Raw genomic sequence first — 27998 nt, 5'->3', positions numbered from 1 at the left:
GACTTCCAGCCGCACCTGTCACTTTTTACCTGTTTGCAAGACCATAGTTTTCTTTTCTCCATCCAGAGACATAATAGTGAAATTATAGATGGTTCCCGCTTGTAAATCCTTGGTGTTACATCCATAGGTGGTGTTGTCTATCCGCGCAGGGTGGCACCACGCGACCCCCGACGTGTCACTTCTGTAGCTGAGGTTAAAGTTACAGGGGAACGCCAAAGTTCTCCACTGGAGAGACACGGCCCGGCTGGAGACCCTGGCGTCTGTCAAGGTGAAGTTGCATCTCACTGGCTCCCCCAGTCCAGTCTGCAAAGGAACCAGAACAATAGCTGAAGCCCACCATCTATCCCTGCCCAGGGATGAGTCCGGAGCAAGCTCCCCAAGCTGCCTCCGCTCACCCCTGGCCCCAGCCTCAGCCCCTGCATCCTTTCGCCCTCCAGTCAAGAGAAAAGAGGTGGGTGGCCACTTTCCCCCTAACTGCTTTTTTCTCCCGAGCAGCTGGAGAGAGAAGGTGGCTTTTTGCCTTCTGTGGCACGAGCTGTCAGTCTGGCTGGGGACTCAGAAGAGGATCACCGTTCCCCAAGGAGGGGGAGAAATTCTGCCACCTCCCTCTCCAAAAACGCAACCCAGGACACCAGAGAGCGGGGTGAGAATCTGGTCCTCGGCGGGGAGGGGCGCGTCCGCCCGCGGGGACCTCTTCTCGGCCCCTCACCTGCAGCAGGCTCAGCGCGGTCCACAGGGCCAGCCCGGCTCCATGGCTCCGCATGGCGCTCGGCGGTTCCCCCAAACTCTACTGCGGGGCTGGGACGCACGGCGCGGCCCGACGGCCGGCGGAGCCGGGACCACTTGTTGCGCGCGCTTAGCGCGCCCCGCGGGCGCAGAGCGCGGGCCTCCGGGCTGGGGACGCGCGGGGGCCGCCGCCGCCGCCGCTGCTGCTGCCGCCCCGGGCGGGCTGCGGACGCGAGAGGCGGCTGGGGCCGGCAGCGCGCCGCCCTTCCCACGCTGCCATTCTGACCCGCGCTGCCTCGCCCCGGGCCCCGGCCGCGGACTTCCGCAATCAAAAGGCAATTTCCTCGTCTCCCGGCAAAGGAACAATGCGCCGGCAAGGGAGGGAGCCCCCAGGAGCCAAGGCTTGAGGCTGCCAAGGGGGCACGAGGCGGGCCAAGCTGCCCCCGCCGCCCCGCGCCGCCGCCTCCCCGTCCAGGGGTCCCGGCCGCGTCCGCGGAGGTCTGCCTCCTTCTGCACCTCTCCGCCCGACTGCCACTTTTTTCCCACTCTGTGGTCCTCAACCCCACCGTCTTCACCACGATCTGGACTCGCCCCCTCTCACTTTCCAGCTCCCCACCCCGCCCTCTTCCCCCACACCCTGCGCCTCCCCCTCCCTGTCTTCCTTCCTATCTTCCTCATCTGCTTTCTCCAGGGTCCCTTTTCCCAGGATTAAACTTGACCACAGCAGATTTTCCTAGGTCGCCTCCCTCTTTCCTAAAGCCTTTCATTAGGCTGCTATGGCCTTTCTCACCTCAAAGCATTCGTCTCAACGCATGCCCCCTGACACCACCAAGAGAAGACCCTAAAATGGTGGTGTCCATCGTCAACTGGGCCTTCATTTGTTTCCTGCCATTCACTTTCCCCTTTCTCTTGTGTAGAGGTCTGTGCCCTCCCCAAATGTTATGCAAATAGTGCTAACCAAGGACATATATAATCACCACCATTTGTTCAGCCCACAAGCAAAGCAGTTTTATGACTGACGGTTCAGTAGTTAAAGTCGTTTTAGCTATAATTGAATATAAGAAAGCAATATGAACTCTGGTTTGAGGGAAATACCTTTAATGGCCCAGCTCCCCATATATTACAAAAAAGCAAAATTCACTTAGTTTCAAGCGCTACCTTTGTGCTGACTTCTAGCAGTTGCCTCAATACCTGAGTGATCATGTATCTGAAAATTTAAAAAGTTCCCAATAAACGAAGAGCAAATGGCAGTCCATCCAGTATTCTTGCCTGGGAAATCCCATGGACAGAGGAGCCTGGGGATTTACAGTCCATGGCAAAGAGTCGGACAGGACTGAGGGACTAAACAGGTGATAGTAGCAAAGTATTGCAACAAGCTTCTAATGTTTGGTTACTTTTCTTTGGGTGCCATCTCTGGCAATTGCTAGGAGAGGAGATTTTCAAAACAGAATGGTAGAGCTATATTAATGGGAAAGATGCCATTCTTTTCTTTTTCAAATAGATTATACATAAAGGCATATTATTGACTACTATATCAAATGTATCTACTTTGAGGAAAAAAAGGAAAAAAGTGAAAATTATTTCAATTCTTTCAGAAATCATGTTTTGTTTTGTTTTTTTTTAATTAACGAAAAAATGAAGTTTCTACTCCTTTGAAGATTCTATGGGTTGTTACTCTGTGGCTAGACTGCTGTTGCTGCTGAGTCACTTCAGTCGTGTCCGACTCTGTGCGACCCCATAGACGGGCAGCCCACCAGGCTCCTCCGTCCCCGGGATTCTCCAGGCAAGAACACTGGAGTAGGTTGCCATTTCCTTCTCCAGTGCATGAAAGTGAAAAGTGAAAGTGAAGTCATGTCCAACTCTTCCCAACCCCATGGATTGTAGCCTACCAGGCTCCTCCATCCATGGGATTTTCCAGGCAAGAGTACTGGAGTGGATTGCCATTTCCTTCTCCAGCAGCTGGACTGGAGATCTCAAGTCTCCTTTTCAAGTCACAAATACTCAAAGAAGGTCAAACCTAAAATATGTGTGTATTTTTGGGAAAATGGAATCTTTCTTATTTATTTGCCCAGGTCACTGGTCTTAATAAAGAACCTTTACCCTCCATATTTTGCCCCTCAAATTCAATGGCTATTCACAGCCTAGTGTGCCTTTCAGCATCATCAGAGACACTCCTCTCCACATTAGATCCTGTAAACCTACAAGCTGCCTTTGGCCTTTACAGGAGTCTTTTCCAGCTTTATTCCTTTTTCACATCACCATTTCCCTTTGTGGTGTATTCAGAAAGCAACGTAATTTCCTTGTCTGTAAAACTGGAATAACGCCTACTCTAAATACTTCCCAGAGATATTATGAAGAATAAGATCACATATGTTTAAGCACCTTTGCAAACTCTAATGTGTTGTCCAAGTGCCAGCTAACCTAATAATAGACTGTATCCAAATCACACACTTCACTCTTTTTTAAGTTCATCCATCACGCAGGATCCGCTTACCTAACTTCTGCTGCCCATCCTTCTTTGTTTTTTCCAGTGAAGTTTTTGCATTTTTTTCTCATAGATTGGCCCTCCCAGTTTGGAATCTTTCCACTCCAATTTACTAAATACTCCTCTTTCCTTTGCACAAAACTTTGCTAAATCTTATTTTTTTCTAAGTTCTCCAAGCTTTCTCATTCTTTTTTAAAAAAATATTACATTACCAACCTACTGTACCCTATCAGTTAACTTCAAAATTGTATTTTTTATGTATAATATAATGTCTGAATATAATGCAATATACTGCCTTATAATAGAGGCAACTATACAAAAAAAAGGTGAAGAGGACTAGTCAAACAAGGCAATAACAAAATATCCCCACTACACTCTTCAAATGCTTCTAAATTCTATAATTAATAGTGACCTGCTAATAATAACCCTGGGGATAGGAATTAGGAAAAGGAGGAGCAATTTCTTTAAGTGCAGTGATTTTATTATTGATCTATCAAAGAGAGACATTGTACATTTAAGACTGTGTGTCTTTTATCTATTTTGATACCAATGTGTATGAAGAATTACAGCAATCTATGAAGGAAAGGCCTAGGAGTCAGAGATATGTCTTTTCCAAACATATGTAATTGCTGTTTTGTTTTGTTTTTTGGAGTATCATAAGGCTCATGGCAAAGCCCCCAATTAATTAGTGGGTCCTAAATAACCCATAAGAATGACTATATTATGAAACAAGGAGAGAAAGTTTAAACTCAGGTTTTTACTGATTACATTTTAAAGGCTGATTTTCTTTTTAGAAACACTTATATGAATATGAAAAATTAGAGAGATGTGTAGTAGATTCAAGGAAGTAAGGGGCTGGGAAAATCTGCCAGATAACATCTTTTACAAAAGGAGTTTATTTGAAACTACTGTACAAAGTATAAATAAAATAATTCATTTTATTCTTTGTTCTCATCTTTGTTTGGAATTCCTCAACTTCTTTTGAACCTATTTATCCTGTTTAATTAGTGAAGGACAGAACCTGGCATGCTGCAAGTCCATAGGGTCACAAAGATTCAGACACGACTTAGTGACTAAACAACAACAAATCCTGTTTAATGCCACTGCATTTGCTTTATGAGTTACTGCATTCCAGAAATTTGGAGTCACCCTCTCTGTAACTTTTCAGGGATAACTTCTCTTTGCCACTATGAAATCTTTCCCAGACTGCATGGGAAGGGTGGGGCTGTTTTTTGTATTAGATATGTGTCTAAAATCAAACTGTTGGTTAAACAGCTGCCTTTTAAACAGATAGTCATAACAATTAATGAATAATTTCTCTAAGTGACATTCATTAATTATGAATTCATAGATGGTAGCATGATTCTTTTCATGTTATGAACATACATGTTGAATGATACAACTGATCATCAGGGGTCCTGGGGCCATGTTTTGAGAATTGTTACTTTACATCCAAGTTTGAGCAGGGTGCAGAGAAGTTTGAGGGGATGTAGGGAGAGTGGATCGGTAAATCTGATTGGTTAATTCAAACTTCTCACTCATGACCTAAAAGGTCTTTCGTGACCTGGCCTCTGCTCACCGCATGCCTCTCTCTTGCTTGCCTGGGTCCAGCACCCTGGGTCTAATAATCCATTTACTCACTCATTTAGCAAATACTGACTGAGCACCTACTGTGTGCCAGGCCTTGGTTTAAGTTATGGAGACACCCTAAGGAGCTGACTCTTTTCTGCCCCAGGGCCTTTATGCTTGCAGTTTTCTCTTGGACCACTCCCGCCCACAGGCTCTGCTTAGCTATCTTCTCAATCTTTAGATCTCAGCCTCAACACACCCCTGTGGGGCCAGACCCTTTCTGACCTCCTGGGGTTAAGTGTGCCGTTATCAATCTTCATCTCAGCAACCCATTTATTTAATTCTGCACATTAATGACACTTGGTAATAATCTAATTATTTATACATTTGTATACTAACTGTCTTCCCTGGCCATGCAGAGAATTCCTTGTGGGCAGAGTCTTTGTCTGTCTTGCTCCTCTGCACGGAACTTGGCAGTATGGTGGAGTTTCAACAAGTATTTTTTGAATGAGTAGATGAATGAATGAATGAGTGAGTCTTTGTAGCTGCTCAGTAAATATTGTCATCTGAATAAGTACTTTAAACAAGCCCTTCTAGACATGTTCCTGCTGTATACCTCAAAGATCATCTTGAAAGGGAGAGAGGGTGAGAGAAGAGAGAAGAGAAGATTGATTTTGAAGAGAAAGAGGTGGGAAAAGATGAGTGGGAGGAAAGATAAAGGGAGAAAAAGAAGAAAGGGGAGGGAAGGCGTAATCTTTAGGACAGTGGTTCTCAAAGGCTAGAGTCAGCATCATCTGAGAACTTGCTAGAAACATAAAATCTTAGGGCCCTACCACAACCTGAGGAATTTGAAATGAGCTCTGGTGGAGCTCAATAATGTGTGTGCGGTGTTTAACAAGATTTCCTGCTTTAGTTGGTGAGAAAGAGCTATCCAAATTCCAATAAAAAGTCTTAGATTGTCAGTCCCGAACCCTGAATCCTGAACCAGATCATTTTATATTAAAGAAAGTTAATGATAATTCATTTTTTTAAATTTCACTGAGCTCTCTGGTTATAAGAAATATATTGGCAATTTAAAAGGCCTTGAACAGTTTTAGAAGGTGTCAAGTAAAGTGGTGACATAATATATAATATAGTATATATTTTATATAGTATATTTACAGTGTGCATTATATACACATTTTGATATTTAACACTTCTCCATAAAGTACAGATGCTAAAGGGAAAATGATCAACATGCAGCAAACAACAGATGACAGGCCAATTCTGATGCCTTTTTTATGTAGCTCTCATGTCTGTTTCCTCAGAGATTTTTAAAAAGAAGAAAGCCTAGCAATTAGGGAATGTGTCAATTAAAAACAATTACAAGATGGCAAATCCTTTTCTTTGTTTAAATTTGAATTGGCTCTATCAGTCAATGATAGCAGAAGTGAATACAATTTTAACTTGCCACAGGTGTCATGCATTTAAAAAGGGACTTATTAAAATTTAAGGTAAGATAATTTTGATAAGCAGTTTTCTAAAAAGGACCGTGATTTTTGTGTTTAGAGATACTATTTTGGGATACTTACATTTCAAGGAAGCTTTCTAGCTTCCTTAATCGTAACCTTACTAGGTCATAGGTCTCCAGGAAAATGGAAACAAATATAAACATTTGGGGGTGGTTTAATGAGGGGGTGGACTAAATGAGAAGGTACATGTTATATGAATAGCACTTCCCTGGCTAACAAGTGTTAGTGTGAGTAGTAATAGTATATAAAAGCAATAAATCATGGATGCTGAGCACCCAGTAATGCTAGAGAATGACAAAGTCCACGAATGAGAATGTCTTTCTGAGCACATCCAAATAATAATAAACTACCTTCTCTGTCAATCCCATACCCAAGAGGAATTCTTCAGTAGATCGGCACAAAAGACATTCACTGGCTGCTCTGACTGTTGGCCGTGCCAAGATTTTTTTTAAACCCTGGAAGGGAGGGGTGGGAGTGCCGGATGTGTCTCTAGCAGCAGCCCCACCATCTCCTCTCCCAGACACATCTCTAAGGTTTCCTGGTATTTTTTTTTTTTCCCTACATAAATTTCTCACCCTCTTCCCTTCCCCCACTTTTTAATTTTAATCTAGAGGAAATGGGCTTTGCATAGCTTTTGTCAGAGCTTTATAACTGTACTCAGAATGACTTAAAACCAGATGTGACTGTAAACGAATCACTTTTCCAATCTCAAGCGATTCTGTTGCATCTTCATTCCCACGTTTCACGCACTGTCACCCCACCCTCGGAAATGAGTTGGCTCACATATGCACCAAATCAAGAGGTTAATGTGGCCGGTGGGGATGGCTATATGGGTGTGACTGCTATACGTTCCGCTCTCAGGAGCTAGGTCATGATTCTCATGACTATCCCAGCCCTAGGATAGTAAATAAACAAAACATGGCTAACACTAGCTTTAAGGAAAAGGAGAACAAAAACAAAAATCACACATCTCATCTCCCTTAGAAAGGGATGATTTGGAGGGTAAAGATTCTTTTTTTCTGTGTATCATATTAGACTGTTGACTAAGATCAAGTGTAGCATGGGGGCTTCCCAGGTGGCACAGTGGTAAAAAATCTGCCTGCCAATACAGGAGAGGCAGGTTTGACCTCTGGGTCAGGAAGATCCCCTGGAGTAGGAAATGGCAACTTGCTCAAATATTCTTGCCTGAAAAACTATATGGACAGAGAAGCCTGGTGGACTGCAGTCCTTGGGGTTGCAGAGAGTTGGACACAACTGAGCAACTGAACACACATCATGTTAGAACACTATTTCCCAAGAATCCTCTGGCGGTTGTAAACAGAGGACTCTATTTGGTGAGCACATGTTCCTTTTCTGGCTCTTATAGTGTGATCTTAATATTGTTTTTAAAAAATGGAATAAGCAAGTAATTTTGAGAAAAATAGGAGGTTTTTCATGGTAAAAAGTCTGAATTTTGACTTTTCACTTAAAAAAAGTAAAAAATGGAGGCTTGCTGGGCCCCTATCCTGCTCACCTCTTCCATATAACTTTCCCATTCCACCCTTTTCTATTGGATGAGGCAGACACAGGGCATTTCAGGGTTCTCTGAATGTTGGAGCTGACAGTGACCAAAGTGAAAAATCAAAGCGGTCTTACCATGTTTTTCAAAAATACAATGATAAAACCATCAGCAACAATAGAAAACTTTTGAAGGAAGAAGTCTTGGCTCTTTGTTATATCCCCATGCCCATGTTGTAGAGACTCAATGACTGTACATCTGTCTAACACAGTAAATATTCAAATCTCACCACTCAACAAAGACACAGCTAAGTATTGGGGAATCTTAAAATAATTGTATTCTTCAGTTGTTCCAATGCAGATGTGGAACCCTCAGTTCAGTTCAGTTCAGTTGCTCAGTTGTGTCTGACTCTTTGTGACCCCATGGACTGCAGCACGCCAGGCCTCCCTATCCATCACCAACTTCCAGAGTTTACTCAAACTCATGTCCACTGAGTTGGTGATGCCATCCAACCATCCCATCCTCTGTCGTCCCTTTCTTCTCCCACGTTCAATCTTTCCCAGCATCAGAGTCTTTTCAGATGAGTCAGTTCTTCACATCAGGTGGCCAAAGTATTGGAATTTCAGCTTCAGCATCAATCCTTCCAATGAATATTCAGGGATGATTTCCTTAGGATGGACTGGTTGGATCTCCTTGCAGTCCAAGAGACTCTCAAGAGTCTTTTCCAACACAACAGTTTAAAAGCATTGATTCTTCAGTGCTCAGCTTTCTTTCTAGTCCAACTCTCACATCCATACATGACTACTGGAAAAACCATAGCCTTGACTAGATGGGCCTTTGTTGGCAAAGTGATGTCTCTGCTTTTTAATATGCTGTCTAGGTTGGTCATAACTTTTCTTCCAAGGAGCAAGCGTCTTTTAATTTCCTGGCTGCAATCACCATCTGCAGTGATTTTGGAGCCCCAAAAAACAAAGTCTGTCACTATTTCTATTGTTTTCCCATTTATTTGCCATGAAGTGATGGGACTGGATGCCATGATCTTCATTTTTTGAATGTTGAGTTTTAAGCCAGCCTTTTCATTCTCCTCTTTCCCTTTCATCAAGAGGCTCTTTAGTTCTTTTTCACTTTCTGCCATAAGGGTGGTGTCATCTGAGGTTATTGATATTTCTCCCAGCAATCTTGATTCCAGCTTGTGCTTCATCCACCCAGTGTTTCTCATGATGTACTCTGCATATAAGTTAAATAAGCTGGGTGACAATATACAGTCTTGACGTGCTCCTTTCCCAATTTGGAACCAGTCTGTTGCTCCATGTCCAGCTCTAGCTGTTGCTTCCTGACCCGCATACAGATTTCTCAGGAGGCAGGTCAGGTGGTCTGGTATCCCATCTCTTGAATAATTTTCCAGTTTGTTGTGATCCACACAGTCAAAGGCTTTTGCATGGTCAATAAAGCAGAAGTAGATGTTTTTCTGGAACTTTCTCACGTTTTAGATGATCCAATGGATGTTTGCAATTTGATCTCTGATTCCTCTGCCTTTTCTAAATCCAGCTTGAACATCTGGAAGCTCACGGTTCACGTATTGCTGAAGCCATGCTTGGAGAATTTTGAGTATCACTTTGCTAGGATGTGAGATGAGTGCAATTGTGTGGTAGTTTGAGCATTCTTTGGCATTGCCTTTCTTTGGGATTGGGATGAAAACTGATCTTTTCCAGTCCTGTGGCCACTGCTGAGTTTTCCAAATTTGCTGGCATATTGAGTGCAGCACTTTCACAGCATCATCTTTTAGGATTTGAAATAGCTCAACTGGAATTCCATCACCTCCACTAGTTTTGTTCAGTGATGTTTCCTAAGGCCCACTTGACTTCACATTCCAGGATGTCTGTCTCTAGGTGAGTGATCACACCATCGTGATTATCTGGGTCATGAAGGTCTTTTTTGTATAGTTCTTCTGTGTGGTGGCTCAGATGGTAAAGTGTCTGCCTACAATGCAGGAGACCCAGGTTTGATCTCTGGATTGGGAAGATCCTCTGGAGAAAGAAATGGCAACCCACTTCAGTACTCTTGCCTGGAAAATCCCATGGATGGAGAAGCATGGTAGTCTACAGTCCACTGGGTCGCAAAGAGTTGGACTCTACTGAGTGACTTCACTTTCTGTGTATTCTTGCCACCGCTTCTTAATATCTTATACTTCTGTTAGGTCCATACCATTTGTGTCCTTTATTGTGCCCACCTTTGCATGAAATGTTCCCTTGGTATGTCTAATTTTCTTGAAGAGATCTCTAGTCTTTCATATTCAAGTGTTTTCCCCTATTCCTTTGCACTGATCACTGAGGAAGGCTTTCTTATCTCTCCTTGCTGTTCTTTGGAACTCTGCTATCAAATGGGTGTATCTTTCATTTCTCCTTTGCCTTTTGCTTCTCTTCTTTTCACAGCTATTTGTAAGACCTCCTCAGATAACCATTTTTACTTCCTGCATTTCTTTTTCTTTGGGATGATCTTGATCCCTGCCTCTTGTACAATGTCACGAACCTCTGTCCATAGTTCTTCAGGCACTCTGTCTATCAGATCTAGTCCCTTGAATCTATTTCTCACTTCCACTGTATAATTGTAAGGGATTTGACTTAGGCCATACCTGAATGGTCTAGTGGTTTTCCCTACTTTCTTCAATTTAAGTCTGAATTTGGCAATAAGGAGTTCATGATCTGAGCCACAGTCAGCTCCCAGTCTTGTTCTTGCTGACTGTATAGAGCTTCTCCATCTTTGGCTGCAAAGAATATAACCAGTCTGATTTCGGTGTTGACCATCTGGTGATGTCCCTGTGTAGAGTTTTCTCTTGTGTTGTTGGAAGAGTTGCTATGACCAGTGCGTTCTCTTGGCAAAACTCTATTAGCCTTTGCCCTGCTTCATTCTGTCCTCCAAGGCCAAATTTGTCTGTTACTCCAGGTGTTTCTTGACTTCCAACTTTTGCATTCCAGTTCCCTATAATGAAAAGGACATCTTTTTTGGGGTGTTAGTTCTAGAAGGTCTTGTAGGTCTTCATAGAACTATTCAACTTCACTTTCTTCAGCATTACTGGTAGGGGCATAGACTTGGATTACTGTGATATTCAATGGTTTGCCTTGGAAATGAGCAGAGATCATTTTGTCGTTTTTGAGATTGCATCCAAGTACTGCATGTCGGACTCTTCTGTTGAGGTTTTGTGGAACCCTCAGCATGACAGAATTGAAGAGTACCTAGTACCTAAGCCTTCAGATAAACTAGTGCCTAAGCAACCTCTGACTCCACAAAAGATCTAATCCTTCTGGAATTATCCAGAGGTCATTGGTTTCAGACCACCAAGATCAAAACTCTTAGCAAATCATCTATTGTGGCATTCTCTTGTCAACTCTGCTGTCCTGGGCTGGAATTACAGCCTTGTGCAAAGAGGCGCAAATGTAAATGTTCATGGATACAGATGAAGGTTTAATAAAGCTGCACTGTCAGTGTGTGCTCATTGGCCCAGCTCTACTTGAGATCCAGATAAGAAGAGCTCTGATGAGAAAACAGGTACCTCCTGTGTACTTCCCAAACAGACAGTACCCCAGGAGTGACCGCATCTGGATTTAGCAGTGGTAGGATTCTGTTGCCAGCTCACCCAAAGAATGGGAAGAATGAAAAAAATTTCCCTTCAGAGACATTCCCTAGCATTCACAGAGTTTCCCCGTTCAGTGACTTTTAACCATATTTCATAATAACTGATTTTTAAAGCTGTTATCCTGTGAGTGGACTATGTGAGTAAAACCAGTATGTAACTGGGATAAATTGCAGAGATTTAAAGAATTTATCAGTCTTTTCCAGAGTATCTTTATCATCATACTTATCAGCTGGCTCACCCACCAGTTCTGACCCCTGGATTTACTGTTCTTTCTTGCAAATTCATCATCATTTATCATGATGCTTGCTATCCTCTCCCCCCACCCAACCCTTTCTCCTCCTGGTCCTTGAAGAAGATGGACAGGTCTTCTTAGGTCTGAGCCACTGGTCTACCCCTCACTCAAGAGTACCCTTTGGATTCTGCCCTATACAAGCCCTTAAGCAAATCACTGTTTTTATTTTTTTTTAAACTTCTTTGGTTTTGAAATAATTTCAAACTTATGGATAAGTTGTAAGAATTATAATAGTGAGTGCTATGACATATCCTTACCAAGACCCATTAATCTTTTTCTAACATTCTGCCACAGTTTCAGAGTAGAATGCATATCTCCTGAATGAATTGTTAAATATCAGTAAAGACAGCAAATTTAAGAAATGCAAAATCGATATAATGCTTTAATCCATAATCCATATTTCAATTTCATCAATTGATTCAAGCATTCTTTTTGGCATTTGTTGTTGCTGTTTTTTCTCTAAGAAGGATCCCACTCAGGATTCTGTGTTTTATTTAGTTGTCAAGTCTCTTAATCTGCCATAATCTGGAACATTTCCTGTCTTTAAAACCATCCTTATGTCATTGACCTTATTGAATGGTATGTCAGTTATCTCTATGGTATGTATTTCCCTTCATTTGCAATTATTTGATGTTTTCTTACGATTAGGTTCAAGTTATAGGTACCTTGTCAACAGAACTGTTCCTCTTCTCTTGGGTTCAGTGTTTTTTCTCTAACAGATTAATTATTCAATTATTTCCCAATGGATCACAAATATAACTGCACATTAGAAATCATGGGAAGATTTTTACACTCTGATGCTGAGGTCCTATGTTGGCAAATTCTAATTCAATAGGTCTGAGCGAGAATTTGAGAATCTAAAAAAGCTTCCTAGATGATTCTGATGTGTGTAAGACCAGGACTGAGAGCCACAGACTTCCTGTCTCAAATTGCACATCCTGGCTTCTCCTTCGATCTCATTTTCCTTCCTTTGCCACATTCTCTCCCCTCTGCATCAACCTTCATCTGGGCTCCACCTCATCTGTCAAAGGGAGCCCATATGCTAGACAAATACTGGCAGGTTAAAGAGCCCATGTCGATGTACATGCTCAGTTTTATGGGTTGCATTTAATGTGCCTGTGACTCATATTGTGACAATATAAGAACACAGCCTTTTGGTGCACCAAATGGAGAGTCAGGCAAATCCCCTATAATTAAAAGAAAATGAAAGAAAAGGAAAATCCTAGAGATTTTAAAGCCAGGGAGGGTCGAGTGAATCATAAGCCATATTATGCTATTGGCACATAATAGTCCACGTTAGCGGGCAATCTGAGAGAACTACAGTCCTTTGTCAGAATTAGGCTTAAATGATGCAATTATAAATCAGGGTCGTCAGAGACACATCTCTCCCTCAATATTGTACCCGCGGCATGAGCTCCCTGTGCTGTGAGCAGTCTCAGCATCTGTTTAATCTTTTATCCTATGCACTCTAGACAACCTAAGAATCTTCTCTTGATCACAAGGAATCGTTAGGGGCTGGTTTGGAATGTTTCCTTTTACTGTATGTTTGCACTTCTGCTGCTAAGTGTTTGTCTCAGAAAAGGGGAATGTTGTCCCATTTTTAGTTCTGGCCGCAGAGCAGTGGGGCAGTGGGGAGATGCCCCTGTGTTTATGTAACGTGATAAAGGAGTTGACCCCAGACTTGCTGGGGGTGGGTTTTGTTTTGTTTTGTTTTTTGCATTTGTCTCCTTAATTATTTGGAGACTCATGTTGGGCGGTGATGTCTCTGAGGGCCAAATGAAAGGAAGCACAGAACCATTAAACCTGCACCAGCACCACAATGGCTATTCATGAACTGAGGAAATGCAGTCCCTCTCGCAGGCCTGGGCCAGGGCAGGATGGCGGTGGGGGGAAGAAGGGGGCGTGTCTCCAAACAAAACTGATGGGTGTTTAGTAGAACCAGCCAGTAACATTTTTAATGCATGTTCAATACTTCATTCCTTTGAAAGCATTGTCACATGATAATGCTAGCTCATCTGGTTCTTACAACAATACTGTGACATAGGCAGGGTAGCGAAAAAGAGATAAAAACAAGAAGCTAGTGTTAATTTCTAAAGTAGTCAACATTACTGAATACTTATCGTGTATAGACAATGCACTAAGCACTTTTCTTAATCAGATTGTAATCTTCACAGCTGTTTTATGTGGCAGATAGATTACCTTATTTATCCTTATTTTAAAGAGGAAGCAAGTGTGACTTGAGTAACTACTAGTTGATAACACTTGGATTTAAACCAGGTTTCTCTGACATGAAAGCCCTGGCTCTTTACCACTTTATCAAATCATCTCCCCCAAGGTCACATGGCTGAGAGATGATCCAGATCAGTCCTTTCTTGAGAGCCCATGACTCAAATGATAAATGAACTCCGCTCAGAGTTTGAAGAGAAACATAATTCTGTGGCCTGTCTTCTCTTCCTTTGGAGGCCATTTAGGCACATGAAATTTCCTCCTGCACCCCATGCTTATGGCCCCAAAAGGTTGACTTCCTGCTGCCTCCAGTCCTGCCTGTCTCTCCTTGCCCATAGGAAATGGCTGATACGTGAAGGGTGAACCTCTGACACCCACCTCTGGTCTGATCTACACCTGGGCTTGTGTACAAAGACAGAGTATATCTCTGTGGATGTGGCACACAGGGGTGCCTGGATGAGGGTATGTGCAGGGGCTGAAATCCAGCCGATGTTCCAATATGGAGCCTCGTGCTTGCCTGCTAGAACCATGTGCCTGGAAATGCCTTTTTCTCTAATGAACACAAAGAACCTGGAGGCCAGCAGCAGTTCAGTGTCTTCTCAGGCTCCACTCACCCACCCCGGGCCCCCTTCTGTCAAGACTGTACACTTTGCTAAGTCACAGCAGACTGGAATTAGATGCATTAATTCTGCTACTTGATTATTTAGTTTTTATGGCACCATCCCCTCCCACCCACTGACTTCCCAAGTGGCTCAGATGGTTAAGAATCTGCCTACAATGCGGGAGATCCAGGTTCGATCCCTGGGTCAGGTTCAGTCCCTGGGTTGGGTTTGATCCCTGGATTGGGAAGATCCCCTGGAGAAGGGAATGGCTACCCACTCCATAGACATGTTTATAGACATGTCTGTCTATAGAATCCTGTAGATAGAGGAGCCTGGCGGGCTACAGTCCATAGGGTCACAAAAGGTTGGACACAACTGATCGACTAACACTTTACTTGCCCCCCTCATAACACATGCACAAAAGTGCCATAAATGGTGGGAAACTAAGGCATTTAGTGAGTCCGTGAGAGAGATATTGTGAATGAAGGATGAGATTTATCTAGATCAGTTGTTCTGGAATTTAAAAGTACATCCATGTGACTCGGAGGGTTTGCTAAAACAATGATTGCTGGGCCGTACACTCAGAGATTCTGATTCATTTGGTCTACGGTAGGGCCATAGTGGCTGCATGTCTAACAACTTCTGGATCTGGGGTCCATACTTTGACTACCACTGAGCTAGATATTTCTTGACTTATACCATAGGCAAGCTTCTTATTCCACCAACTTTGTCCTTGTAAAGACACACACAAACACACATACTCACAATCACATAACACTGTAATGGTAACAATAATAACAGCAACGCTGCTGCTGCTAAGTCGCGTCAGTCGTGTCCGACTCTGTGCGACCCCATAGACGGCAGCCCACCAGGCTCCCCCGTCCCTGGGATTCTCCAGGCAAGAACAGCAATAGCTAATATTAATTAAACACTATTTTCCAGGCAATACTGTAGGCATGTAATACAAGTTGATTTACTTAATTCATGTCCAGGATGAGAGAAAGAGAGTCTTGAAGCCAAGTACTGGCTCAGGTTCACAATCCTCCAAACTGACATAAGAGGATGTGAGGAAAGAGAAGAAAAAGGACAAAGGTAGGGAAAAATCTGCTCCGAAAAGAGCCAACTTAGGACAGCGTTGCAGGAGCATCAGTGAGTGACGCTGGGTTCCAAATCATTTCTTTCTTGGCCTTTATCTTCATTAATAGGAGCTCTATGCAAGAGAATGAGGTGACTAGATGGGCGGGAGTGTATGTGTGTGTGTCTACTCTCCTCTTTGCTCTGCTACTGTTTAACCATGTGACCTTGGGTGAGTCCTTGCCTCTTTAAGCTGCTGCTGCTGCTGCTAAGTCACTTCAGTCGTGTCCGACTCTGTGCGACCCCATAGACGGCAGCCCACCAGGCTCCCCATCCTTGGGATTCTCCAGGCAAGAACACTGAAGTGGGTTGCCATTTCCTTCTCCAATGCATGAAAGTGAAAAGTGAAAGTGAAGTCGCTCAGTTGTGTCCGACTCTCTGCAATCCCATGGACCATAGCCCACCAGGCTCCTCTGTCCATAGAATTCTCCGGGAAAGAATATGAAATGGGTTGCCATTGCCTTCTCCAGGGGATCTTCGCTGGGGATTGAACCCGGGTCTCCTGCATTACAGGCAGATTCTTTACCATCTGAGCCACCAGGGAAGCCCAGTAAATACTATGGTAGATTGTTGAATGACCACAGATTCATCTCACCCAATACATATGCCCCTTTTCAAGGAGACTTTGCAGCTCTTTCCCGTTAAGAAGTGGATTCTACCTATCCATCTCTTCAGTCTGGTCTGGCTCAGGATTCCATTGACTGACTGAATGGGGCAGAAGTAATGTGTGGTCACAGAGCCTAGGCCTCAGTAGGCTTGTAGCTTCCACCTTTCCTCTCTTGCAAAGCTTTCCAAAACCATCCGGTAAAGAAGGTGGTATCATCTCATGGAGGCTGAGAGGCCAGGTAGAGAACCAAGCATGCAGCCAGTTCAAATGCTAGCCATGGAAGAGGCTACTGTGAAGCTTCCAGCTCATCTGAGCCCCCATGCTGAAGGCAACTTCGAGAGTGAGCCTGGGTGAAACCAGCAGAGGACGCTCGCACTCCCACCCTCCAACTAACAAAACCATGAGAAATAGTTAGCTCTCATTGTTTTAAACTACTAAGTTTTGGGGTTGTTTGTTACACAGTGATGGAAAATAGATACAAGTGCCCACCTCCCAGAATATATGAAAGTGCTTTATAGACCTTGTCTCTCCCGGTCCTCACAATAGCCCTAAGAGGTAGAGGTTCATTTTAATAGATGAGGAAACTGAAGTTGGTCACTAGCTAGTAAGAGGAATTCAGCCCTTTGACTTCAAAGCCTGAGCTCTTAACTGCTGTGTTTTGATACTAGTTAAGTTCTCAAGAAATATTATTATTTGTTGAATGTATGAACATTTTCCAAAGTCACTGGACAGTTTTTTTTTTTTTTTTTTGGTGGGTGAGTGTGAGGAATTGAAGAGTGATTAAGAGATGAAAGAGGAGAAATTACAAAGGAGAAAATGTGTATGTGTGTATAATTAGTCCCTTGATAAAATTCTCTCTCTATATATGTATCTATATCTATATCTATATATTTGATAATAGAAACATATTGGACACTAGATACGCACAAACTTTCAACAATTAGTGCTTCATCTGGGAGATCATATAAACCTTAGCATGAATTTCCCCTTAGAAAAAATTAAAACTCAAAAGACCAAAAAACCCAACAGAGTGTTTATCACAACCCAAGGCTGCAAACCCAGCTCTGGGCTGGATCACATGAGCTCTGTAACACAGGACTGGCTTGCTCCTGGAACTCTAGAGCTGGCTGTCCTTGCCTCACACCAGTAGAGACCAGCCACATCTAGGAGCTTCCTATATGTTTGTTTCACAATGGTAAAACTTGGGCAAAAATGAGGCAATATTCTTTTTTGCTAAAATACAGCCTTATAGTGTTCAGGCAGATATGTTTCTATTGATTGTAGTTTCTATTTGGCATGTTTTTAATTTGATGCAGAGTTTGTTTTTTGGTTTTTGGTACTGATCTCTCTCTCTCTCTCTCTCTCTATATATATATATATATATATATATGCTTGCTGTTGTTGTCTAGCCACTAAGTTGTGTCTGACTCATTTGTAACCCCAGGAACTTAGCCCTCTAGGCTCCTCTGTCCATGGAATTCTCCAGGCAGGAATACTGGATTAGGTTGCCATTCCCTTCACCAGGGGTTCTTCCTGACCCAGGGATTTAACCTGCGTCTCCTGTATTGCAGGCAGATTCTTTACCATTTGAGCCACCTGGGAAGCCTATAAGTTCTAAGTTCAGACACTCAGTCGTGTCTGATGCTTTGCAACCCCATGGACTGCAGCATGCCAGGCTTCCCTGTCCATCACCAACTCCCAGAGCTTGCTCAAACTCATGTCCATAGAGTCGGTGGTGCCATTCAATCATCTCATCCTCTGTTGTTCCCTTCTCCTCCTGCCTTCAATCCTTCTCAGAATCAGGGTCTTTTCCAATGAACCAGTTCTTTGTATCAGGTGGCTAAAGTATTGGAGTTTCAGTCTCAGCATCAGTCCTTCCAATGAATATTCAGGACTGATTTCCTTTAGGATGGACTGGTTGGATCTCCTTGCAGTCCAAGGGACTCTCAAGAGTCTTCTCCAACACCACAGTTCAGAAGCATCAATTCTTTGGTGCTCAGCTTTCTTTATAGTCCAACTCTCACAACCATACATGACTGCTGGAAAAAGCCTATATATATACTGATAAAAATTAGTACATATATACTGATATCAATACACACAAACACACAGACTCTTGATGAGGGTGAAAGAAGAGAGTGAAAAAGCTGGCTTAAAACTCAACATTAAAAAAAAACTAAGATCATGGCATCTGGTCCTATCATTTCATGACCTATAGAAAGGGAAAAAAGTGGAAGCAGTGACAGATTTTATTTTCTTGGGCTCCAAAATCACTGTGGCGAGTGACTGCAGCCATGAAATTAAAAGACACTGTTCCTTGGAATGAAAGCTATGACAAACCTAGACAGTGTATTAAAAAGCAAAGACATCACTTTACTAACAAAGGTTCGTATAGTCAAAGCTATGGTTTTTCCAGTAGTCATGTATGGGTGTGAGAGTTGGACCATAAAGAAAGGTAACCACTGAAGAATTGATGTTTTCTTGATGTTTTCGAATTGTGGTGCTGAAGAAGACTCTAGAGAGTCCCTTGAACTGCAAAGAGATCAAACCAGTCAATCCTAAAGGAAATCAACCCTGAGTCTTCATTGGAATGACTGATGCTGGAGCTGAAGCTCCAATACTTTGGCTATCTGATGTGAAGAGCTGACTCATTGGAAAAAACCCTGATGCTAGGAAAGATTGAAGGCAGAAGAAGAAGTGGGTGGCAGATGATGAGATGATGAGATGGTTAGATAGCATCACTGACTCAGTGGACAGGAGTTTGAATGAACTCTGGGAGACGGAGAAGGACAGGGAAGCCTGGAGTGCCACAGTCCATGGGGTCTCAAAAGAGTCAGACATGACTTAGGGACTGAACAAAAGCAACATATACACAAAATACACACATAAGTACAGAAAAAAGTAAACATAAATATTTAAGCTCAGCTATAAGAATCCTCTAATAAACTGGTGTTAGAATGCAGCTTTAGTCAAGGCACATTCAGCCAGAATGAGAAGGTGTTCCACCAAGAAGTGTTCAATTCCACAAGCAAGTGGTGAAACTCTCACTGACATCAGTGGTTGAAAGGGCTCAGGGCTTGGAGATTTAGGGAAACCACAGGGCCAGTTCATGATGGCATTCTTTTTTTTTCTTTTTCTTTTTTTTTTTTTATTAGTTGGAGGCTAATTACTTCACAACATTTCAGTGGGTTTTGTCATACATTGATATGAATCAGCCATAGATTTACACGTATTCCCCATCCCGATACCCCCTCCCACCTCCCTCTCCACCCGATTCCTCTGGGTCTTCCCAGTGCACCAGGCCTGAGCACTTGTCTCATGCATCCCACCTGGGCTGGTGATCTGTTTCACCATAGATAGTATACATGCTGTTCTTTTGAAATATCCCACCCTCACTTTCTCCCACAGAGTTCAAAAGTCTGTTCTGTATTTCTGTGTCTCTTTTTCTGTTTTGCATATAGGGTTATCATTACCATCTTTCTAAATTCCATATATATGTGTTAGTATGCTGTAATGTTCTTTATCTTTCTGGCTTACTTCACTCTGTATAACGGGCTCCAGTTTCATCCATCTCATTAGGACTGATTCAGATGAATTCTTTTTAACGGCCGAGTAATATTCCATGGTGTATATGTACCACAGCTTCCTTATCCATTCATCTGCTGATGGGCATCTAGGTTGCTTCCATGTCCTGGCTATTATAAACAGTGCTGCGATGAACATTGGGGTGCACGTGTCTCCTTCAGATCTGGTTTCCTCAGTGTGTATGCCCAGAAGTGGGATTGCTGGGTCATATGGCAGTTCTATTTCCAGTTTTTTTAAGAAATCTCCACACTGTTTTCCATAGCGGCTGTACTAATTTGCATTCCCACCAACAGTGTAAGAGGGTTCCCTTTTCTCCACACCCTCTCCAGCATTTATTGCTTGTAGACTTTTGGATAGCAGCCATCCTGACTGGCGTGTAATGGTACCTCATTGTGGTTTTGATTTGCATTTCTCTAATAATGAGTGATGTTGAGCACATGATGGCATTCTTAAGTAACAGCATTCCTGCTCCTTTTTCCTGTCTTTCCTTCCTACTTTCCAAGCCCAGATATATCTGAAACCATGAAGATCAAGCTTGGAGAGGTGGGTATATAGCTGGTGAGATGTGAGAGAATTTGAACATACTCCCTTTCCCCTATTTCAAGACCAAGCTTGGTGGGGTGATGGAAGGGAGAAGCTGACATTTCAACTGAATTTAGAGTTTAGGTTATTTCTTGAAATGGTATTTTTGCTAATAGGCTGACAGTGAATATTGAGCTTTAAACTGATTAAAGAGTGTCCAGAAAAGTCATGATGCCTTCTGAACTCTTCAGAGACAAGGCAAGAAATAGGTTGGAGGGCAGATTTATAGCACTGGCTCTATTTGTTTTGCAATCAATAATGAGGTATGGGTTCACTAGCGAGGAGTCGTGTGCAATTTTAATTTCTGCACAATGCAAAGGAAGACAGCTCTAAAATGGTTAAGTCACATGCATAGTGTTGAGCTTTTACTTTCTTTAAATTACTTGGGTTGCTTTTGTGTGTGTGGATGTGTTCAGTCATGTCTGACTCTTTATGACGCCACAGACTATTGGCAGCCAGCCTCCTCTGTCTATGGAATTTTCCAGGCAAGACTACTAGAATGGGTTGCCATTTCCTCCTGCAGAGAATCCTCCTGACCCAGGGATCGAACCCACGGTCTCTGCATCTCTTGCATTGACAGGTGGATTCTTTACTGTTGCACTGCCTGGGAAGCCCTCAGGTCGCTTATTATGAAACAGCTAAACACTGCCAAATGAAACCTTAGCTTTTAAAATGTGCTTTAATTACAGCTATTGTCTAAAATGATGGCCTAAAACCCTGAGTGGAAAGCAAAACCAAATGAGGTGAACAGCTGAAATGGAAACGATATGTGAACAGATTCTATAGCCATGTCCTGGCTGCTTCTCAGCCATTTACCTGTCCTCTTGTGGATGCTGAGGTAGAATTGCTATATGACTCAGCTTATCCTTGTCCATCTTCACAAATATGGTATAATGATTCCTGAATCTTCCATTGCTTTGTGGCTCTCTCCTCTCCCTTATAAGCATAAATGATTGTGACCTATATGCAGGGGGACCTGCAAATTACTGACTGTAATTTTTATTTCCTGATTTTAATTCTTGTAAGACTATGAACCCTGACTTCAGTTCAGAAATGAGGCCTGTCTACAGGAGTTATAATTATCTTCAGCTTATAAAGGTGTAGCCATTTAAATTCTACCTCCAAGATCTTCTCATTATGCAAAATGCCTTCATGTACAATTAACAACAAAGACACAGAGTGCCTCATCACCCACTTGAGTAGCATTATTTCCAGCAAAGCCAGTCTTTTCAAGCAATAGGCTTTCTGAGGCCTTCCCAAGACACACTCCATACACTCCTTTCTCCTCACTTACCTCTTCCGTGGTGCTGGAGAAGGGTGGAGTAGTCCAGGGAACCCAAGATGTCATTCCAGCCATCCATAGACTGAGGTGCTGCCTCTGGCCATTGTTCTGGCTGTAGTTTTCCGGGGTACTTCTGGTGAAGACCTCGGTGGTATTTCTAATAAGGTGTCCCGGGCTATATGGAAGTGCATTAAAAGTAGTGGGGGTCTGGGGAGGAGCTGTGTTTCTAATGCTCCTTACTGAGACTTCAGTTCCCGGGCCAGCTGAGTAAAGAAAGCACAGGTGCTAAAATTACCCTCGTGTTCGATACAGTCTTCATATAAAAACAGTTTTTCTTAGAAAAAGACTGCTTTAACAATGGGCATGCAGATAAGTTTCAGTTACACGAAAAATAGAAGATAGTTTGAGTGTGACCATACCCATTTGCCCTGTCTTGTTACCCATCTTTTATCCATCTATCCAATTTAAAAGGTGCAGGGAGAATTATGGAAACTGCGCTATCAGGGATAAGCCCAAAATGAGGCTCAAGATGGAAAAGGCCTTTTTATAATTTAGCAAGATGTAACTATCAGCTGTTCTCTTAAATGTTAATAAAATAACCAAGACCATTAAGCATCTTTTCCTTGAGATGTGAAGGATTGTTCAGGGTACCCTGTATATGCAATTGCCAGATGTAGCAAATAAAAATATGTGATGCCCAGTTAAATGACTATTTCACATAAATAACCAAAGACTCAGTATATTTAATATATCCCCAATATACAACATTTAAAGATTATATTATATTGTATGTTAGGAATATGCTTATACTAAAAACTGTCATTTATCTGAAATTCAAATGTAACTGGGTGTGGTATATTTTATCCAGCAACCCTACCTGTACATCTACTAAAGCTTTGATAAATGTTTGGACATTCTCCCTAGTTTCTGTTTGTGTTTATCTTCCTGAATTCTGTGCCCCTATCTATCACTATTGTGCCTGGCATATGTAGAGATGTACTCATTCCTGGGATGTCTTCTATAGGACAGATCCAACTATACTATTAGTAATATGCCTTTACAACAGACCCCAAGAAGCAGTCTTGATTCTGCACTCTTAACTGATTTAGGTGCTAGAATGTCCTTTTACACAGATACTAATCTATTGTTGGGATGAAAAAAATTCTATACGTGGAGATTAGTATTTTGGCTATTTCAAGCTTTGGCCAATGTCAATCCCCTGAGTTGATTACTACCTAAGACAATTTTAGCTCTCATATCCTCAGAAAAAAAAGATTTAATGGTGAGGTGAGGGCAGAGACAAGCTTCCATATACCTAGCATGTAATTATGTGTCTTTGCATGTCAACCTATGTTTACTCTTCTTCACCAAGGAGCAGTTGGTAAGTTCTCCTCTTGAGAACTATTTTTTTTAGTCAGTTTATAGAATTAATTCAATGGATGAAACAAGACTTTCATCAAGTTAGGTAAATGATCAAAGCACTCTTGAAATTTCTTTTGCAAATAACATAGCTTATCACCATTGCAAGTAGCTTTGGGATATCTTATGGAAAAACTTCTACTCTTCTGTAACTGTCTTTAGTTAACCTTCTAAACGTATTTTTGAAACACGCCAAACCAAACAGAGTTCATTTTCCAGTTTAGGACACCACCTTTTTTCCAAAGAAAGAACCTACAGAATATTCAAGTCTGGTACCCCTTCATTTTGTGTCTATGTTCTAACTTGTGCTATTTAAGAAACAGGAAGGAAACTTTAGTCTTAACATTTAACTTCCAAATTTTGTGAATTTCAAAACAAACTTTGTTAGGTATCACAATCCCCTTTGGAGCTTGTTGGAATATTAAAGCCTTACTGCCCCCCTCCCTACCCCCAAATTATGATCTAGTATATCTGGTGTGGGATCTAGCACCTGCATTTATATACATTTCTCTGGTGTAATATCCTCTAAATATGTAACTTTATCCATATGTACAATATGAGCCAAAGCTGAATTCTAATCATGTCTAATGTGGGAATTGAAGAATTATGAAGTAGATGAAAAGAAAGAAAAATCCATCATAGAAATATATAAGGTGATTAAAATAATTTCACCTTTCCATTGCCTGAACTCTGTTGAAATGGGTGCTATGAAATTATACTAAAAATAGTATATCTCTGTGTGTTTTGGGTTCTATAATTCTTCTGATGTTCTTTTAAAAGGTATATACCCTTTACAGTTCATGAAAGAACAAGATGTGTTTTGACAAATGCAAGGAAAAGTTCCTACACAATGGAACAATATGTTGAAGCTATTTTTAAAAAGCTTTATTGTACCATTGCTATTACGTTGTTTCCACATTATACACAATTCCTCTTAGAACGCAGTTCAAAATAAGGTGGACCATCCTAGGTCCAATCTAAGAAGTTTAGTACTTAATGTAGAAAAAATAAAGCTTAGCACTTAGAGCTCACCTATAAGATGATTTGCAATGACTGTGTCATATCAAGACCATATTTCAAATACATTTCTTTAAAAAGCAATATGCATTTTAGTTTATTAATTCATCTATGATTGCCTCAGAAATAATCATAATAGAAATGGAATTTTTGTATAATGATAGTGGAGACAATGTACAATTTGTTAGTTTCCCTCTTTTAAATGATTAAAAAAATGTTCAAGCATATTGAAAGCAAGAACTTGAATAAAACTCATTTTGGATATATAAAATTTAAACTATATTGATACTTTCTATTCTGTAGGAAGGTGCCAAATGTAATGTGTCCTTTAAAAGTGGGAAAGCAATCTGGAAAAGAGAGAAATGAAACAGAAGATACCTTAGAAAAGTGATGATTTGTATATATACATTTACACATAAATATTTAAGTTAATATACAAGATATACTAAATAAGATTTGACTAGAATAAAGTGAAAGGTCTGGGCATTATAATATTCTGAATAATTATTAGAAATGTTAAAATGAATAATTAAAATTTCAGAAAATGCAGTCAATGAAATAAAGAATACATTTAAAATTACACATGCCTAAAATTTGAAAAAGTGAGTTAGGAAGTTAAACATTTTTGAAAAGAGTACCAAAGATGGAAACTTTACAAACAATAGGAGGCATAACAATCAAGAAGGCATAATCAGGGGTTAATTTTTTTTTTAAGAAACTTAAAAAAGATGCAAGATTAGGAAAAAGTAAAATTAATAAATGGAAATTGATACCAAGACATAGGATAGTAAAACATCAAAGCATAGCAAAGTAAAAAATTTTGATTAAAAAATGAAAGTTTAGCCAATCAAAGAAATGTTTTTCAATAGCTAATTACTACTCAACTACTGTACTATGGTTGGTTATATGATGATGAGCCTGGTTTATCCTAATGTCCCACATTTTCTTTTGGGAAAATGCACACACAAACATTGGAAAAGGATGAAATGGTGGTGTAGGAGGATGGAGGGAGAAGAATGGTTTATTAGTTCATGGCTACAAGGCTTTGGGGGAGACATGCTGAGCCAGAGCCTAAACAGGGTTAGGGCAAAAGCATGTGGAAAGCAGGTGAATTACTTGGTGTGCCCAGGGCTGGCTCATCTGTTAGGCGCAACACAAACACTGCCTAGGGCTCTTGATTTTTAGGGTCCATGAAATGGTTTACTTTCTTTGAAAATAATTTTTAACAAAGAACTTTCAGGTTAAAAAAATGTTCATTTTTTTTTCACAGGTTGTGAATAAATGAGAATGCTAGGACCCATGATAATTTTTTATTTTTTATTTTTTTTCCCAGTGGAGGAAGGAACTCACAAAAATATAAGAGCACAGAGCCCATGAAAGTCATATGCAGCCTTGGGTGTGCCCTGGTAAGTTCAATGATGTGTCACAGGCTGAAAATCGTTGGGCAACTCCGGATGCTATGTTAGATGTTTTTCAATAATCATAGAAAGCATATATTAATACTCAATGACCGGATGATTTTCAATGATCATGTAAATAAATGGTTAATTGCAAAGTCCATGTTGTTATAATGATGCAAGGAGGGAAACTCTAAAATGTCAGTGACAGCCAATTTGGTCAGAGTCTGTGTATACAAAGACACTTTCTGTTTTGCTTTGTTCATTTCCCATCAAGCTCTCTGTATTTACAAGCACTACTACCGATCACTAAAGGAAATAGCTACTAAAACCCAGTCTCCCAAGAGCATATATGATTGCTTACCTATTACAATGCTTATGCATTTTATTCCCTCACCCATATGACTACAATGAAACAATTACTCTAACCAGCAGGTATAACAAGCCTGCCAACAATATGATTTACTTCAGCAGTGAGATCTCGTAGTGATTTTACTAACTCAGCCATATCAGGGACACTTGAAAATATATCTGGAAAAATTTGCTTGTCCTCAGACAAAACTGAGATCTGAATGAATGAATCTGTAGCAGATGTGGAATAAATGTTGATTGGTTGGCTGACATATACAATGTTACTCTTCATATAATATGAAACATCTTAGTGAAAGTAACAATTTTAGACAGTCATCCTGGGTGTTTATACTTCTAAGGAGACTTGGGATTCCTTGGAATAGGTATCCAAACCACAGATGGAATTTTGTACTCCTCATTTGGAAGTCCTAGAACTATTTGAGTTGGTCTACAGTCAATAGATTGGTGCTGGTGTTGTGGAACCCCTTTTCAAGTTTAGAATGTTTTTATTTTCCTGTCTTAAGGATTATTTGCTTAGGTATGCTTGCAAATATGTAATATCCTTTGAGAAGATTTCTCTGTTTCTCATGTAAAAGAGGGGGCCAATGAATGAGTTATTTTCCATATTGTGTAGGGCCATAAAACTTCAATAATTCGGTCCCCATAACCTGTGTTGTCTCCTTGTGGGGCTAAGACTTTTCCTGTTGGACTAGATGATCCTGTAACTGTTAATGGCTTGGTGGGTTTAAAAATTCTGCTTAATTTGGGAAGAAGAGAAAAACCACTAATCAGGACTTCAGTAGTGGCATAAAAGTAGTCCGTAACTTTCCTTAATTGTTCCCTATTATTGTGATGTGCATGCTCAGTCACTCAGTTGTGTCCAACTCTTTGCAACCCCATGGACTGTAGCCCGCCAGCCTCCTCTGTCCATGGGATTTTCCAGGCAAGAATACTGGAGTGAGTTGCCATTTCCTCCTCCAGGAGATCTTCCCAACCCAGTGATCAAACCCTTGTCTCCTGGATTCTCTACCACAGAAGAGCCAACTGGGAATCACTGTAATTCTGATATTTAACACCTTTTAGAAGTTGAAACACATTTAGCCAGCACTTGTTGACCATTGGAACCAAGATTACCTTTAAGGGAGATAAAGATTTCTAAGTTATGATTTCTGCTCTGAAGAGGCTTATAGCATAATAGTTGAGTCTAACTTTTTTTCTTTTGCATCTCTTGTATATACAAATGACTTAGTCATGGAGAAAAAAAAATTTTTAACTGAATTTTAAGTGAACTTTCCTAGAAATGTACAAGTACCCCTCTCCCAAAGTGTAAGCTGATATGACTTTTCCTTTAGCTTGTAAGATTTTTGCTAGCAGGAAACCCTTAGGAGTACCAGGTTTCAAAAGTTTGTAAATTAGAGATTTGGACCTCAGAATGCATTTTTACTCTTAAAGCAATAATAATCTTAAAAAATCAAATGTGTGATTATATAAAATTGCTATACGGTTGAATAGAATAAAATTTGGTTTTTCCTTATTGCCTTATTGATGACTGCCTTGTGTGAATTTATAGAGACTGAGAAACAATACACAAAATATTTCTAAAAGTTATACTCAATACAGTGACTCCAAAGATGTGGCTATATGGAGGAAAATTTTGAATCTGTCCATCACTTATTTTATTGACACATTGCTGAAGGTAAGATGGTTTCCAGATAGCTGGATATCTGGCAACTGACTGACAAAAGAATATATAGGAAAAAGGAAATTTTGTCATTTCAGCTAGATATATTGGCATTTTGGAAGCAATGCTTTTTATTACTCCCTACTCAGAATAATAGCTATAAAGTTCTAATTTTAAAACTTGATCTTTAAAGTTTTTTTTTTTAAGTAAGAGTCTATCTACCATATACATTATTATTATTTTTTTTGTGGGGGAGGGATCCAAAATGAATTTATGTAGTATAGTCTTTAAGGGTAAACTTAAAATTCAGAGGGAATGGTAAAAAATCTAAATCCATCTTTTCTTTAACTTGGTAATCTACTATGCTCCTGGTGATCCTGGTTCTACATAATCTATATAT

General features: G+C 41.0%; 1 protein-coding gene across 2 annotated transcripts in view; it reads right to left on the bottom strand.

The window, feature by feature from the left end:
• PTPRB (protein tyrosine phosphatase receptor type B) overlaps positions 1-27998 on the bottom strand; it is a 124733-nt gene that overhangs the window by 91565 nt on the left and 5170 nt on the right. Inside the window, exons 3-4 of one of the 2 annotated variants that reach the window (XM_061129936.1) lie at positions 21746-21996; positions 30-303 (exon numbers count right to left, since the gene is read on the bottom strand). In XM_061129936.1, the coding sequence (XP_060985919.1) occupies positions 30-303; positions 21746-21996 (525 nt within the window). Of the gene's footprint in view, positions 1-29; positions 304-709; positions 845-21745; positions 21997-27998 lie in introns of those variants that run through there. The other variant, XM_061129943.1, reaches the window with a different exon arrangement.

Source organism: Dama dama, chromosome 3 (assembly GCF_033118175.1).
Source record: "Dama dama isolate Ldn47 chromosome 3, ASM3311817v1, whole genome shotgun sequence".
NCBI classification, from domain to species: Eukaryota; Metazoa; Chordata; class Mammalia; order Artiodactyla; family Cervidae; genus Dama; species Dama dama.
The sequence above is the reverse complement of the archived record's forward strand: the minus strand, read 5'-3'. Positions and strand labels throughout refer to the sequence as shown.